Genomic DNA, 15,888 nt, shown 5'->3' on the forward strand with positions numbered 1-15,888 from the left:
GTAAGTCTATTATGACCTAGGGTCAGGTACTAATACTGTAAATGACCATTTTACCCCTAGGCCACCATCTCTAGATGAAGCACTAGGACATAGTCCTAAGGCCCAGTGCAAGGCCCAGAGAATTCCAAGTGAAAACCAGCTGAACACCGGGTCAACCCAGTGAGCTCAGGTTAACCCTAGAACTACTAGAGATAGAATGGAATATTAAAATGACAATTTCTACTTTATATCTAGGATTTGATCCCACGCTCAAGGCCTACAACCAAACTGCAGTTGGAACTGAATTTGCAATCGAGTTCTTAGAACTAAACCCAGGTGAGTGAAGTATTATCATATGTGTATGTGTAACTGTGATAATATGCCGGCAGTTAAGAATCTTAAATTATAAATGCTGTGTTATCTAATTTTGTTCAATTACTCAAATTACTACACATTGATTGTCTGTTGATCAACACTGTGAATTTTATCTGATGAATGTGAATGTTAGACTAGATGCCACAGTCGGCTTGGAAATGAGGCCTATGGTAGCCCGTAGAATGGGATACTATTAATACCGCCCGACTCATACGATGCCATATAGACATGGGGCTAGAGTTTCATCACCCATACTATGCACCCTTGCCAACAAGGGTTAAGGTGTTGGATGCCTGTGAGGGTGACCATATGTGTATATGAGAAAAGAAAAAGAAATGAAAAAGAAAGAAATGTGTTTGCACCGGAATGGTGATTATGGGCTATAAGCCAGAAATTAAAAGAAAAGAGAAAAGTAATGGATTGCCCTATAGGTTAATCACAGAGGGTTGGTCGGGTTGACCTTGGTGAACGAATGCGGGAGCTAACTCTCCGACAACTCAATGGGTGTATCACAGGAAGGGGTAACCAAACCCGCACCAGGGATACATGTATTGGGGATTGTAGTAGCACTGACCTGATTTAGTTGTATTGTTAGGTGGCTAATAAATAAACTAGACTTGCATATCATGTAGGATCATGTGGATTGTGGTTGCATGTGCATGCATGATGATATGTTTTGCTCACGAGCTCAGTGGGGCTCACACTCTATTATATATGTTTTTCTTAGATGATTTTGCAGATCGATGTCGCTGTGGCATGGAGGCTCATTACGAGGAGGAGAGCCCTGGTTATTATGATGATATTGGTGTGGACCTCGACGGAGGCCATGCCGATGAAGCGTGCATTCTCGGTGGTCATTGATGAAGACCGTTGAAGAGTGCACCTGATGCTTTTTGTCTTGGGGACTCCTTTTTGTTTTTGTTAGGAGTTTACCCCCCCCCCCCCTTGATTGTGGTTTTGCTGTAGTTTTTCTTACTTCCTTTTTGGGGTTGAGACAGCTCACCCTGTATATATATATATGTATTTTCTTGGCTTTTGTCCTTGTCAGCTTTACTCATCAGTTTGTGGGTAGTTTGGGGAATGTATCAGGACAAACACATGTATGTATATATTATCATCATTTCCCGTATTGCTATGCTTTCTCTCTTTGTTATTGTAATTGTAGTTTATCTGCAGCACTCTGATCTTACCTGTAGTAATGTGATGAATGTGGGACTGTGAATGTAATAACTGCTTCTAGATCCGTGGGATTTGGCAGATTTCCATTACGCAATTCGGGTCACCTACCTAATCCTCCCAGGGGGTGGTTTGGGGTGTGACAATATCAGTTGAACTCCCATTGTCCACCAGGATCCTCCCTACCGTGCAGTTGGCGATGACCATCTTAATCACCAAGGCATCATCATGGGAAGATTGTATATCTGCCCAGTCTTCATCAGTGAAGGTTATGTGATAATCATTTCTCCTCCTTTTAACTATTGCCTCAGCCTGGAGTACAATCCGAGCGTGTTGCTTTCAGGAGTTTGAGGTTTCTCCTCCCATACCAGGCCCACCAAATATGGTTGTTATCTCCCTCAGGGGTACATTCTCGGCATGGGGCTTACCTCAGTGTGGTTCCTCTTTATCAGCTCTGGGGGGTGATCTCTGTCTTCTCTCTGGCTCCCAAGCACGGTAATCTAGCCTACGGTCATTCCCTTCTTTCTTGACGAATCGGCTTAGGCGCCCTCTTTGGATGAGAGCCTCTATCTCATCCTTCAGCTGTCTGTACTCCTCGGTATCGTAACTGTGGTCCTGATGAAAGCTACAGTACTTATTCTTGTTGCACTCATACGCCAGCTTGACCATCTTGGCCGGCCAACGTAGGGTCACCTAGTCTTTGATTTCATTTAATATGTGTGCTCGGGTATGAGTCAAGGCCATATAATCCGGCTCGGATTCCAGATCTGCAGCTTTGGGGACCCAAGCTTTCCTGTCATCTTTCTTTTTCCTACCATCCTTGTCATCTCGGCTGCATTTTGCGCCAACTTCTCGAGGGGTCTCCTCCTTCGTTTCCTGAGCTTTCTTCTCGATTTTATCTTCTTTCTCAGCCGTAAGAACTTTGGCCAAGTTGATATACTTTTCACATCTTAAAAACAACTCATACATGTCTCCTGGTTCGTCTATGATTAAGGACTTTTTCAACTTAACATCTCGGATTCTGCTACGCAATGCCTGGAACATCACCATTTGATCTCAGTTTCGTCCCTCCAGGGTTTCTTTATTGAACCTTATAAGAAAACCCCTGATGGATTCGTCGGGGTGCTGCTTTATGGCCAGAAGATTGGCAACTATTTTCTTATGAACTCTACTACTCACAAAGTGAGCCAAGAAGGCCTGGCCCAGATCTGTGAAATTGGAGAGAGACCATGGAGGGAGCCGAGAGAACCACTGTCGCGCTGCTCCCTTCAGGGTGGAGGGGAAGGCCTTGCACATTATAGCATCTAAAGCGCCTTGGAAGAACAGGAGGGACTTCAAATTTTCCAGGTGATCCTCAGGATCCGTGGTGCCTGCATATTGCTCTATGGTTGGCATCTTGAACGCTTTTGGGAGGGGCTCGAACCGAACCTCATTCGTGAATGCCAAGGCCATAGTGAAGTGAAAGTTGTGAATCAGGGCTTGGTTCTTTCCCCTTATGACTTCTTGAATTTGGTCTTGGAGTTCCAAGACTTTGTCCTTTAGGGCTTGCTCTAACTTTGTCATGTGCGAATCTTAATTCTTGGCATTTCTCGGCATCTCCTTGTTCCTTTGTCGGGTGTTGTTTGCATTACTATGGTTCTCACTCTGCTCCGGGGAACGAGATCTTCCTTCGTTTGGCGGTGGTGGAGGAGGTATGGGGATCCCTTGCAGGACACCATGCTGCATCTCCAACATCTGCTCCATCTTATCAACCCAGCGGCCTGCATTGCGTCGAACTGTTCCACTGTTATGTAGTGTGGTGGGTCCCCTCAGAGCCTTGGCTGAGTCTCGTCCTGACTCGGCAGCTCCTGGTCTTCTGCGATAAGATCTTCACCTTCTTGTCGGGAAGCAGTTGGACGGGTTAAGGCTCCTCCCTGACCAGCGGCAAAAGGTCCTGGAGGAGGAATAGCCGCTACGGCGGCGGCGGATTGAGTGATCCTTGACTGGTTTCTTGTATTGGTCATGGTGGGATCTTCGTAGGTCTTTATTCTCCAGTTCCCACAGACGATGCCAAATGTTGTGTAAAGATTTCTGCCGGAGAGAAATCTATCGGCGGCACAACTGATATGCTAATGAAATAACTAGAGGGAATTTGGAATAACGGAGATGAGACTATGAAATACTCTTTCTTTATTGAACACTGAATATAGGTAATTGAGTTCTCTCTTTACATGAGGGTCTAGCCCTTAATTTATAGTAATGGATGCAAGGTTGGGCCATCCTTCCCCTTTCTGTAGTTTCCTTTTTTGGGTGCACAGTCTTAGGAAAGCTCCCATTCCTATTGAGATTCCCCCGTGAATCTTGGGATCTCCACGATTCTTGATGCAAGTGGGACCTTCTCTTGGTGGTTACGTAACTACCGCAGTGGGGCCTAACTTCATAACCATCAAGCGTGTGGGAGTGTCTCCAAGCACGCCTGCAACTTTCTTTGCTTTGTGAATTGTGGGCAGTCCACATGTATAGTCAAGATTTGAAGTACAAATTATGGCGTATTAGAAACCTTAAGGCAAGGAGCCAAAGAAGGATTTTTCAATTTCATTATGAGGTTTTGCAAGAAGGCATCTAGGATGTGGAAACGTCGGAATGAAGCAAAGCAAGTATAAATGATACTAGAGAACTTATACGGGGAGTACCATGACCATCTCTACTGTCAGCACATCAAAACCTTAGAAGCACTCATCGCTACAGGAAAGCGGATTGAGGACAAGCTCTTCAAAGGAAAGCAAGCCCAGGCTTCGACCAAGGAGGCCTCTAGATCTTACCTTAACAAGAACAGCAAAGTAGGAAGAGGGAAGGGTCCTGAGGTGAATGCAGTCACTACTAGCCAATACATTGAGAAGAGGATTTTACAGACAACCACTGTGCCACTGGTTATCCAAGCAGAACAGCCAGCCTCTCCTAGATAGTTTACTTTTGATAATATGACTCCTACTCGCCTCTTCTTCAAGCTCAAGAGGGAAGGGATGCTGGATGTCATACGGCTAAAATATGTAGATTTGGCCAATCCACCTTCAGGATACAAGCCAAAATTTCATTGCTACTACAACAATCAGAAAGGTTATTAGACCGATAGATACATACACCTTAAGCATGCCATACAAGACTTGATTGACGCAGGGAAGATAGCATTGAAAGTGGAACAACAGCCCAATGTAACTACTAACCCTCTGCCAAACCATGGGGTGAATATATTGCAAGAGGATGTTCCTTGTGAAAACGCAACATTCATGATCCAACCTACAAGGTAAGGGAGGAAATTGATGGATTCTCAAAATTATAGGGCTATCCTAGCAGTCCAAACCAAGGAAAATGAGAAGAAAAGAAAGGAATTGGAAGCTCTGAGGCACAGGTCGAATGAAGGATTCTCCGACTTTGTCAGAAGATTCTGTGAAGAAGCAGACCAAATGCAACCTCGTCTAATGGAGGAAGAGCATGCAGGCAGAATCCTAGAAAACCTACATGGAGTTATCATGAGTATCTTTACCCTCAGAGGTGTGAGATACTGGAAGCATTCTCCACCTTGAAGGGGTCACTTAATGAAAATGAACTTGACTCCCTGAGATAATCCATGGAATCTATAAATGCCTTGGAAGAAGGGACAACGGGTGTAGACCCAACCACTCTAATTTGGCCTGTACGAGGTCTCTTGAAGGAGTTAAAAAGAATTTGGAGGGATAAGGTGCGTCACATGGGGTAAATGGACCTCCTAGCAGAAGCTAGAACCAACATCAGCAATTTCCTAAGAGACATGTATAGGAGAGAAATGATTAAAGCTCAACCAACACCTTTACACGGCCAAAGCCGATACGCTCAGAAGAGGAGGGCAAAAAGGATGATGGTATGTGTTTACTATGCAAGAACCAACTGTAATGGAAAATTTCGAGAAGGTGGACAGCGGTGTGACCGAGGGAAGGGAATAGCTTCCAACCATCTTACGATGTAGCTGGAATACCTAGAGAATCGGTTAGACAGTCTTGGGCCTCATGCACAATTGAGGAAGTTTGGATTCACCGACTACAAGATCAGCCACATGGCATATATGGAAAACTCAGAAGATGAAGAAGAATGTGCTAACCCGACGGTTCACATTCAACCCATTAGGGGAGAGCCACCTGAAGATAATATGAAAGACATTGAAGAAGTCACACCAAGCTTGATCCAGGCCGTATCTGCACTGGCCATTGGCGAGACTCTCTCTGGAGACACTTTCCTTATCCAGAGGGGAGGAGGTACCGATGACAGTGAAGAAGAAGACTTTGAGTCACATTCTGAACATGAGTTCTCCATTGAAACTGCAATAAACAATATTGGAGCATATGATGATAGAATCGACCCAACTGATCTCATCCAACCCATACCTCCCAGAAATGAGGGAAGTAGCAGCAGCGAGGGAGAAAGGTCCCCCGAAAATCCAAGAAGAGCATGGTTCATCAAAGAAGAAGACTTCGATAAATGGGGAATGAGCATCCAAGTGCAAGACATCCTTGAGCTAATATCCATAGCTAACAACATCATGTATCAAGCAACTTCCAGCTTCCCGAACATGATGTGCGGCCATTTGGTAAAATAAGTTGAAAAGATAGAATTACCTATAGAAGAAGATGCACTTTAGAGAATGTTGCATGAGCTGAGGAACATGGTTTGGCTGAACCTGGCATTAACCAAGGATTTTTTTGGGAACCCACCCTAATATCCTATGTTATACTCAGTTCAGTTCCCCTATGCCGATCCACCAAGAATGATGGAAGAGTGGGACAATTGGGTCGGTAACATGAATACCGACGACCCGTACTTTGATCCAACCAAAGGGATTCACCCTATTGATAGTAGTGGGGAAGAAGAAGAGGACCCAAGTCATCAGGATTCTGAAGAACAGTCAGAGGAAGAAACATCTAGTGAAAGTCTGAACGACAAAGTAATGGATGAAGACCCTGGTAATGAACTACCCAGGGAAGCATCTGAAGCAGAGGAAGAACCTAATGCCAACCAGTATGAGGAAATTTGTGGGCCAAGAGCTTGGTCCCTCTCATTTGAAGTAAGGGGGATCCTCAGAATGGTTGATAAGATTCACCAAATGCTCTTTAAGGTAATTCCTACCGACAAAAGCTATCAGGAAGAACTGCAACGGCAATTGTAATACCTCGACCCAAGAATTTTATTTTGATATTGGTTTATTGCCTTACTTTTTATATGACTGGACTGGATGGTAGGGAATCGATTTTCATGTTGATATTGTTAATTTATGGTAAGATTTCATGTAATTATGATTTTTACATGTTTTATAATGAATTATAAGCATGAGTATGATTGTTGGTCATGTATAGCCATGTAAGGTTATTTATGTGATTTTATAACCCTTGATCTACGTATATAGACTATGTATTGATTTTATACATTATGGTACATTTTTATACACTATGGTTTATAATTTAAAGTGTATGAAAGATATATTTGGTTCACTTTTTGATTCATAGTTTACTATTTGGTTCATGTTGGTTCTTTGTGAGTTACTTTTTGGTTCAATGAAATAGGAAAACAAGGACATTATAGAAAACTCACTAGAAGGATTCCAAATACTAATTCACTATAGGTTGTGAACAAAAGGAAAAGAAGAGTTTAAGTGAGGGTTTAATGGGAAAATTACAAAAGGAAAAGAAGAGTTAAGTGAGGACATAAAGGAGATTTCAAGTAAGATATATATTAATGAGGGGATATAATAGGAAAGAAGAAGATAATGAAAGGGCATAAAGGAGATTTCAAGTAAGATATTAATAATGAGGGGATATAATAGGAAAGAAGAAGATAATGGAAGGGCATAAAGGAGATCTCAAGTAAGATGTAAATTAATGAGGTGATAAGATGGGAAAGAAGAAGACAATGGAGGGGCATAAGGGAGATTTCAAGTGAGATAAATCTAAGAAAGAGAGGGAGTCATTTTAAGAAAGAGGGAGAGTTATTCTAAGAAAGAGAGAAGAGAAAGAAAAACAAGAAAAGAAAAGAGAGGGAAGGAAAATCGTGGAAGAGGGGAGTGAGTCCTTTTGGGATTCGAGTGTCCAAATTCCAGGGTTTTGTGCGAAGATTTCCAAGGCTAAGTTGAAGATTGGAGCTTGGAATATTGTGGAGTGAAGGGCCAAAGCTAGGATCAAGACTTGGTTCTTCAACAAGGTAGGTTCCCCATCCTTGAATCCTCAATTTTTGTCTCTTGAGAGAAGATTTCATAAATGGAATGGAAGAATAGGGCTTTGATGCTTGAGGATGCATTATGAATTTTATATGGATTCAGGCATAAATTATTCATGTTATATGGATGTTTTTCTAAATCTAAATCATGGTATTGAAGCATGGAAAATTCGGATACAAGAGGTGATGAGAGAAAAAGTAAATGATTTTTCTTGTTTCTGAAATTTCTGGGTTGGACAGAACAGTAGCCCAAGATTATTCATGCTATCCATTATAGTTAAGGAACCATTAATGGTCTTAAATAATTATTGGGAGTATATATATGTGTTAATATGGTCTCCTGTAAATTTCATTAAGAAATAAGTTGATTTGATATGTGTATAAATTCGTGCTCCCAGACAGGTAACTATTAGGGTAGTTTTCTGTACCCGACATTGAGAGATGTGTTTGAGGTACCTATAATTTGAATTTTAATCTAATTTTTGGAATGAATGAACTTTAATCAGTCTTATAAACCCTCAAAAAATATTGAAGACATTTGAATTCAGGAGAATGGATTTATGATTTTTACAAGTTCATGACTCCAATTCTGTCTTAGTCAGAAGGGTGTTTTTGATATATTTGGAACTCTATGTTAGGAGGGGTTTCAAGATGTATGGTCTTATTATGAAACAACTAAATGGATGTTAGCTTTCAGTATCCACTGACCTTGTGCAATATTAAGCACTTTAAGTATTTATTTTATATTTTTATATCACACTAGGTAAAACAGTGACATAACAGAATTTTACAATTGATGATTTCCACTAGAATCTATCTTGGATTGAAGAGATTTTAAGCTTGTTTAAGGATCTGAGATAAAAACCCTAAGTTTTGGGGTTTTGTTAGAAGAACAAGGACCCTCGAAAGGCTGACATTAATTGGACGATCGGAATGCAAAAGTGTTTGTAAGGAAGCATTGTTAATCGATGATTAATATTGTAGAATGAATACATATATGTTTATGCAATGTTTATGGTGATATTTAGTAAAGATTCCTTGATATGACTATGTTAGGCCTCTATATGCTTGAATGTTGAATGATCTTATGGTTATTAATGAGAATGTAAATGGTACATGGTTCTATGAATGATGACAAAAAAAAAAGATTAACAAAGAATGAAAATGAAAAGAAAGTTAAGTGCCGACAAGCCCAGCCAACATACAACCCGGTGCTCATGAAGTGCCTATGAAGATGGGTGTTGAGGCCATCACTGAACCTATTCCAGTGGTTTGTAACTGGAGCCATTTTGATGGTACGACTGAACCCATTCTAGTGGTTTGTAACTATAGCTACTTCGGTAGTACGACGGAGACATACTAGATAAAGATTTAAGACTGAAATGAAATGAAAATGATAAAATTAATGAAATGTTACTGATAGATAAACAATTGAAAGATTGATGGAAATTGGCTGATTGAATGAGTATTATTCAAATGATAAGGAATGATGCCATGCTTATATATAAAAAATGAAATTTTAATTGCATGTTATATTGTGAGCATGATTGGCAATGTCATTTCTTATTGGGTGTTAGCTCATTCCTTGAATGATAATCTTTTTACAGATAAGACAGGCGTGAATAAGGACAAGGGCATTGCTATTATCGAGCAAGATGAAGACTGATGATCTGAGGATCATTTTGGAGTCTATTACTTTAAAATAGATAGAACTCTTCTATCGTAAAGGATATTTATGTTGAAGGAAAATCTTGAACCCGGATGACTGTAAATATTTTTAAAGTTCTATTCCTCTCCTTGGAGAGTATGGATTGTAGACGTTAGAGCCATCAGTACCATGTTTTAAGTTTTAAATAGTTATCTTCCACTTACTATTATGTCTTTAATTTTATACACTTTGATTATACTGAAGGCTTAACCGAATGTTTTCCTGTGCGGTCCCGACTGGACTTTGGTGTCATGGGCCCCACCTAGTCCTTGGATCGGGGTCGTTACAGTCTTGGTATCAGAGCGATGGGTTTAGATAGATTCTGTAGACTAGTGGTCTGATGGCATAGAAATGCTAACTGAACAGAACTGAATTGAATGAGAACTGGATGGAATTGATTATCAATGTAAATGGACTGTTTTGAATGATGGATGATATTGAATTGATAGTCCTTTTTATGGATGAGGAATTGATTGAATCCATGTTTTTGGTGACCTGGTAATGGCACCCAAGAGAAGAAGAGGTAGAGGCCAGATTGAAGTGCCCCAAGAGAGCCCTGCAACACCAGTGAATGAAGGGCAAACTCAGATGGAACCAGTACTAGATGCTATTGGCAACCTTGTGGGGGCATTACAGAACCAAACTAATTGGGTAGAGGTGACTGCTCAAGCTACACCAACTGTTGGTAGTGGCAGCAGAAGGGAAGTGACTGAGACTGAGGACAAGCATGTCCTTATGGATTTTAAGAAGCTCCATTCGGTAGCTTTCAAGGGAACAGATGCTGATCCAGCTGTTTCCACACAGTGGATTAGTGACTTAGAGAAGGTTTATGAAGTGATCAGGTGCACTAATGCACAAAAGGTTATGTGTGCCACCTTTATGCTTCAAGGAGAAGCGGATCAGTGGTGGAAAATGACTAAGCCCATATTGGAAGCAGGTGATAGGCAAATCACCCAGGATGAATTCAAGGTAGCTTTTGATCATAAGTTTTTCCCACCTTGTGTAAAGCAAAAAAAAATCTTTGAGTTCATGCATTTAACTCAAGGAAGCCAAACAGTGATGATGTATGAGAGGAAGTTTGAGGAACTATCTAGGTATGCACCACAGATGGTGAGTACAGAGGAGATGAAAGCTCAACAGTCTGAGCAAGGCTTAAGGGTGGAGATCCAAAAGAGTATCTCTCCTATGCAACTAAAGACATATGCTGAAGTAGTCCACAAATCTCAGATTTATGAGGCTGTGGAGAAGAATGCAACAAAGGATGAAGAAGTTGAACCAAAGAAAAAGTTCAAGAAGAGTTTTGCTACCCATACAGCAAACAAGGACAATTGGAAGAAATTCCATAAGAAAAAGCCCCAAGGAAATGTTGACTGCAAGAAGTGTGGTAAGAACCACAAGGGTGATTGTTTGGGGGGAACGTTCATTTGCTTCAAGTGTAAGGAACCTGGACATCTTGCAAGGAATTGTCCAACTCTGAAGGAGCAGCCAGAGCGAAACCCCCAAGGAGGGCAAGCCAATCAAAATTCCCAGAACAGAAAGGACACTCAGGGAAACTAGAAGCCAAGAGCCCCTGGTAGGGTTTTTGCAATGACTAAGAAGGATGCAGAGGCGTCTCCCTCTGTTGTGGCAGGTATGCTGAAAATCTCTGGAATACCTGCTTATGTCCTATTTGATTCGGGATCCACTCATAGTTTTGTATCAAGTACCTTTGCTACTAGATTGAATGTTATGCCAAAAGTTTTGAATTACCGATTGTGTTTGTCTACACCTTCTGGACGAATGATAGAAACAAAATTATTTTGTGAAGCATGTGATGTAGAGATTATGGAGAGAAAATTGGCTGTAGACTTAATTCTATTAGAAATGAAGGATTTTGATGTTATACTTGGAATGGATTGGCTAGCAGCATATTATGCTAGTGTTCTTTGTTTTGAAAAGAGAGTAGTCGTAAGACCTGTGAAGGAACCAAAGTTTGAATTTTCTGGGATGATGATAGGAACTCCGCCATCGGTGATAATTTCGATGATGCAAGCCCGAAAGTTGCTAAGGCAAGGATGCCAAGGATTTTTAGCTTCAGTTGTTGACACTTAAGTGAAGGGATCAGTTTTAACTGATGTACCTATTGTGAGGGATTTTTTTTTCGGACGTGTTTCCAGAGGATTTGGAAGAATTGACACCCGAAAGAGATATGGAATTTGATAATGAGTTGGTTCCTGGTACGGCGCCAATATCCAAAGCACCGTACCTGATGGCTCCAGTAGAACTGAAAGAATTGAAGAATCAATTGGAAAAGTTGTTGGACAAGGGTTTCATATGGCCTAGTATTTCACCGTGGGGAGCTCCAGTCCTATTTGTGAAGAAGAAGGATGGTACTATGAGGATGTGTATAGATTATAGGGAATAATGACTGCCCTTAGTCGGTAGAAAAGCTATGCAGATATGAGAATGAGGCCTTTAGAATTTGAGGAAGGGGATAAACTGTTTCTGAAAGTTGCACCAATGAAGGGAGTTATGAGATTTGGCAAGAAAGGAAAGTTGAGTCCGAGGTATGTAGGATCCTTCGAGATTCTTGAAAGACTTGGACCAGTGGCTTACAAGTTTGTCTTATCGTCGGAGTTGTCCAATGTTCACAATGTTTTAGACATGTCAATGCTGAAGAGGTACATTGGTGATTCATCTCATATTTTGGACTACCAACCGTTACAATTGAATGAAGATCTATCTTACGTGGAAGAACCTGTGAAGATTCTAGACCGGAAGGATAAAGTTTTGCGAAATCGAGTTGTCCCATTGGTGAAAGTCTTGTGGAGGAATCATACAAGCCAAGAAGCATCATGGGAGCTTGAATCCAACATGCGGGATGAATATCCCCAGTTATTTGATGATCAAGGTATGTCAATTTCGAGGATGAAATTTTTATCAGGAGGGGAGGATGTAATACCCTGACCCAAGAATTTTATTTTAATATTGGTTTATTGTCTTACTTTTTACATGACTGGACTGGATGGTAGGGAATCGATTTTCATGTTGATATTGTTAATTTATGGTAAGATTTTGTGTAATTATGATTTTTGCATGTTTTATAATGAATTATAAGCATGAGTATGATTATTGGTCATGCATAGCCATGTAAGGTTATTTATGTGATTTTATAACCCTTGATCTATGTATATAGACTATGTATTGATTTTATACACTATGGTACATTTTTATATACTATGGTTTATAATTTAAAGTGTATGAAAGATATGTTTGGTTCACTTTTTGATTCATAGTTTACTATTTGGTTTATGTTGGTTCTTTGTGAGTTACTTTTTGGTTCAATGAAATAGGGAAACAAGAACATTATAGGAAACTCACTAGAAAGATTTCAAATACTAATTCACTATAGGTTGTGAACAAAAGGAAAAGAAGAGTTTAAGTGAGGTTTTAATGGGAAAAATACAAAAGGAAAAGAAGAGTTACGTGAGGACATAAAGGAGATTTCAATTAAGATATATATTAATGAGGGGATATAATAGGAAAGAAGAAGATAATGGAAGGGCATAAAGGAGATTTTAAGTAAGATATATATTAATGAGGGGATATAATAGGAAAGAAGAAGATAATAGAAGGGCATAAAGGAGATCTCAAGTAAGATGTAAATTAATGAGGTGATAAGATGGGAAAGAAGAATACAATGGAGGGGCATAAGGGAGATTTCAAGTGAGATAAATCTAAGAAAGAGAGGGAGTCATTTTAAGAAAGAGGGAGAGTTATTCTAAGAAAGAGAGAAGAGAAAGAAAAACAAGAAAAGAAAAGAGAGGGCAGGAAAATCGTGGAAGAGGGGAGTGAGTCCTTTTGGGATTTGAGAATCCAAATTCCAGGGTTTTGTGAGAAGATTTCTAAGGCTAAGTTGAAGATTGGAGCTTGGAATATGGTGGAGTGAAGGGCCAAAGCTAGGATCAAGACTTGGTTCTTCAACAAGGTAGGTTCCCCATCCTTGAATCCTGAATTTTTGTCTCTTGAGAGAAGATTTCATAAATGGAATGGAAGAATAGGGATTTGATGCTTGAGGATGCATTATGAATTTTATATGGATTAAGGCATACATTATTCAGGTTATATGGATGTTTTTCTAAATTTCAATCATGGTATTGAAGGATGGAAAATTCGGATACAAGTGGTAATGAGAGAAAAAGTAAATGATTTTTCTTGTTTCTGATATTTCTGGGTTGGATATAACAGTAGCCCAAGATTGTTCATGCCATCTACGATAGTTAGGGATCGATTCATGGTCTTAAATAATTATTGGGAGTATATATGTGTTAATATGATCTCCTTTAAATTTCATTAAGAAATAAGTTGATTTGATATGTTTATAAATTCGTTCTCCCAGACAGGTAACTATTAGGGTAGTTTTCTATACCCGAGATTGAGAGATGTGTTTGAGGTACTTATACTTTGAATTTTGATCTAATGTTTAGACTGAATGAACTTTAATCAGTCTTATAAATCCTCCAAAAAGATTGAAGACATTTGAATTCGGGAGAATGGATTTATGATTTTTACAATTTCATGACTCCAATTCTGTCTTAGTCAAAAGGGTGTTTTTGATATATTTGGAACTCTATGTTAGGAGGGGTTTCAAGATGCATGGTCTTATTATGAAATAACTAAATGGATGTTAGATTTCAGAATCCACTGACCTTGTTCAATATCAAGCACTTTAAGTATTTATTTTGTATTTTTATATCACACTAAGTAAAACAGTGACATAACATAATTTTACAATTGATGATTTCCACTAGAATCTATGTTGGATTGAAGAGATTTTGAGCTTGTTTAAAGATCTGAGATAAGACTCCTAAGTTTTGGGGTTTTGTTCAAAAAACACGGACCCTCGAAAGGCTGACATTAATTGGACGATCGAAACGTAAAGTGTTGGTAAGGAAGCATTGTTAATCGATGGTTAATATTGTAGAATGAAAACATATATGTTGTTGTAATGTTTATGGTGATATTTAGTAAAGATTCCTTGATATGACTATGTTAGGTCTCTATATGCTTGAATGTTGAATGATCTTATGGTTATTAATGGGAATGTAAATGGTACATGGTTCTATGAATGATGACAAAAAAAAAAAAAAGATTAACGAAGAATGAAAATGATAAGAAAGTTAAGTGCCGACGGGCCCAACCGACATACAACCCGGTGCTCATGAAGGGCTTATAAAGATGGGTGTTGAGGCCATTACTGAACCCATTCTAGTGGTTTGTAACTGGAGCCATTTCAATGGTACGACTGAACCCATTCTAGTGTTTTGTAACTAGAGCTACTTCGGTAGTACGACGGAGATATACTAGATAAAGATTTGAGACTGAAATGAATTGAAAAAGGATAAAATGAATGAAATGTCACTGATAGATAAACGATTGAAAGATTGATGAAAATTAGCTGATTGAATGTGTCACGCCCCTATCCCGAGCTTATGTCACAAGCACAGTCAAGAGGTTGATTGAAAGGCACTCGTCCCCAATACCTACCAGGATCAACGACACAGTGTCCTAGCGTATGATCATCACCCAAGGACCCACCCAATAAATACATTGAGTAAAAAAAAGGAATACAATTCCAATATTTGTCAGAGTCATAATGAGCCAAAGCATTTAATTACATAAGCAGTTACAGTATGTTCAGCCATCTAAATGATAATATAATAGTAGTACTAACATCAGCTGACCATGACATAACTACTCAAAGACTATAATAAGTTATTACAAAAAAGTGTATAACGGGTACCATACACCAAAAAAATCAAAAGTTAGGGAAGTATCCCTGAAAGTGTCAGTGCCCATAAGCACAGTCATCACAGGGGCAACCATCGCCGTGTTCCTCCGACACGTACTCAGGTTCCCCGGTCCCAATACCATCATAATCCGTCGACTGTACATCCAGACTGGCCAAGTAACCATCACTTGCATCAAAATCTAAAAAGTTGTGTACACGGGGGGTTAGCTCCACTAAGCCAATGAGGGGAAAGGGGAGTGCACATACACACAATCACACATAGTCTATGATGCATGAAATGTTAAATTCATATTTTTCACCTAACAAGTAATCTAAGGCATGGCGTATGCTATTGTGATAACTCGGGAAACACTGAGGGTCACTTATCCTATCGTCCCAGTGAAACCTCAATTATCACATGGGACTTGCACCGGTAGAAGCCATTATGACCACCCAGTAGCAGACCCTGATAGCCATCACTACCCCTGTCCCGGCCTCTCCCACCTCCACAGACCACAGGTGCTAAGACTATCCAACACCTAAACTTTCACATCCCAAACCACCCCCTAGGAGGATTGGGTAGGTGACCCGAATTGCATAACGGCAGTACGCCAAATCCCACGGATCTAGAAGCAGTGCTTACATTCACGAAACCACATTC

General features: G+C 39.9%; 2 protein-coding genes across 2 annotated transcripts; both read left to right on the forward strand.

The window, feature by feature from the left end:
* The first annotated feature begins 9,958 nt into the window (after window positions 1-9,958).
* LOC122647759 lies at window positions 9,959-11,014 on the forward strand. Its single transcript, XM_043841083.1, has one exon. It carries the CDS (start codon window positions 9,959-9,961, stop codon window positions 11,012-11,014), a length of 1,056 nt encoding a protein of 351 aa, XP_043697018.1.
* An 882-nt stretch (window positions 11,015-11,896) lies between these two features.
* LOC122647760 lies at window positions 11,897-13,661 on the forward strand. Its single transcript, XM_043841085.1, has 2 exons — window positions 11,897-12,347; window positions 13,558-13,661. Exons 1-2 carry the CDS (start codon window positions 11,897-11,899, stop codon window positions 13,659-13,661), a joined length of 555 nt encoding a protein of 184 aa, XP_043697020.1.
* Window positions 13,662-15,888: the final 2,227 nt, after the last annotated feature.

The sequence above is a fragment of the Telopea speciosissima genome, unplaced genomic scaffold, assembly GCF_018873765.1.
Source record: "Telopea speciosissima isolate NSW1024214 ecotype Mountain lineage unplaced genomic scaffold, Tspe_v1 Tspe_v1.0143, whole genome shotgun sequence".
In the NCBI taxonomy this organism is placed as follows: Eukaryota; Viridiplantae; Streptophyta; class Magnoliopsida; order Proteales; family Proteaceae; genus Telopea; species Telopea speciosissima.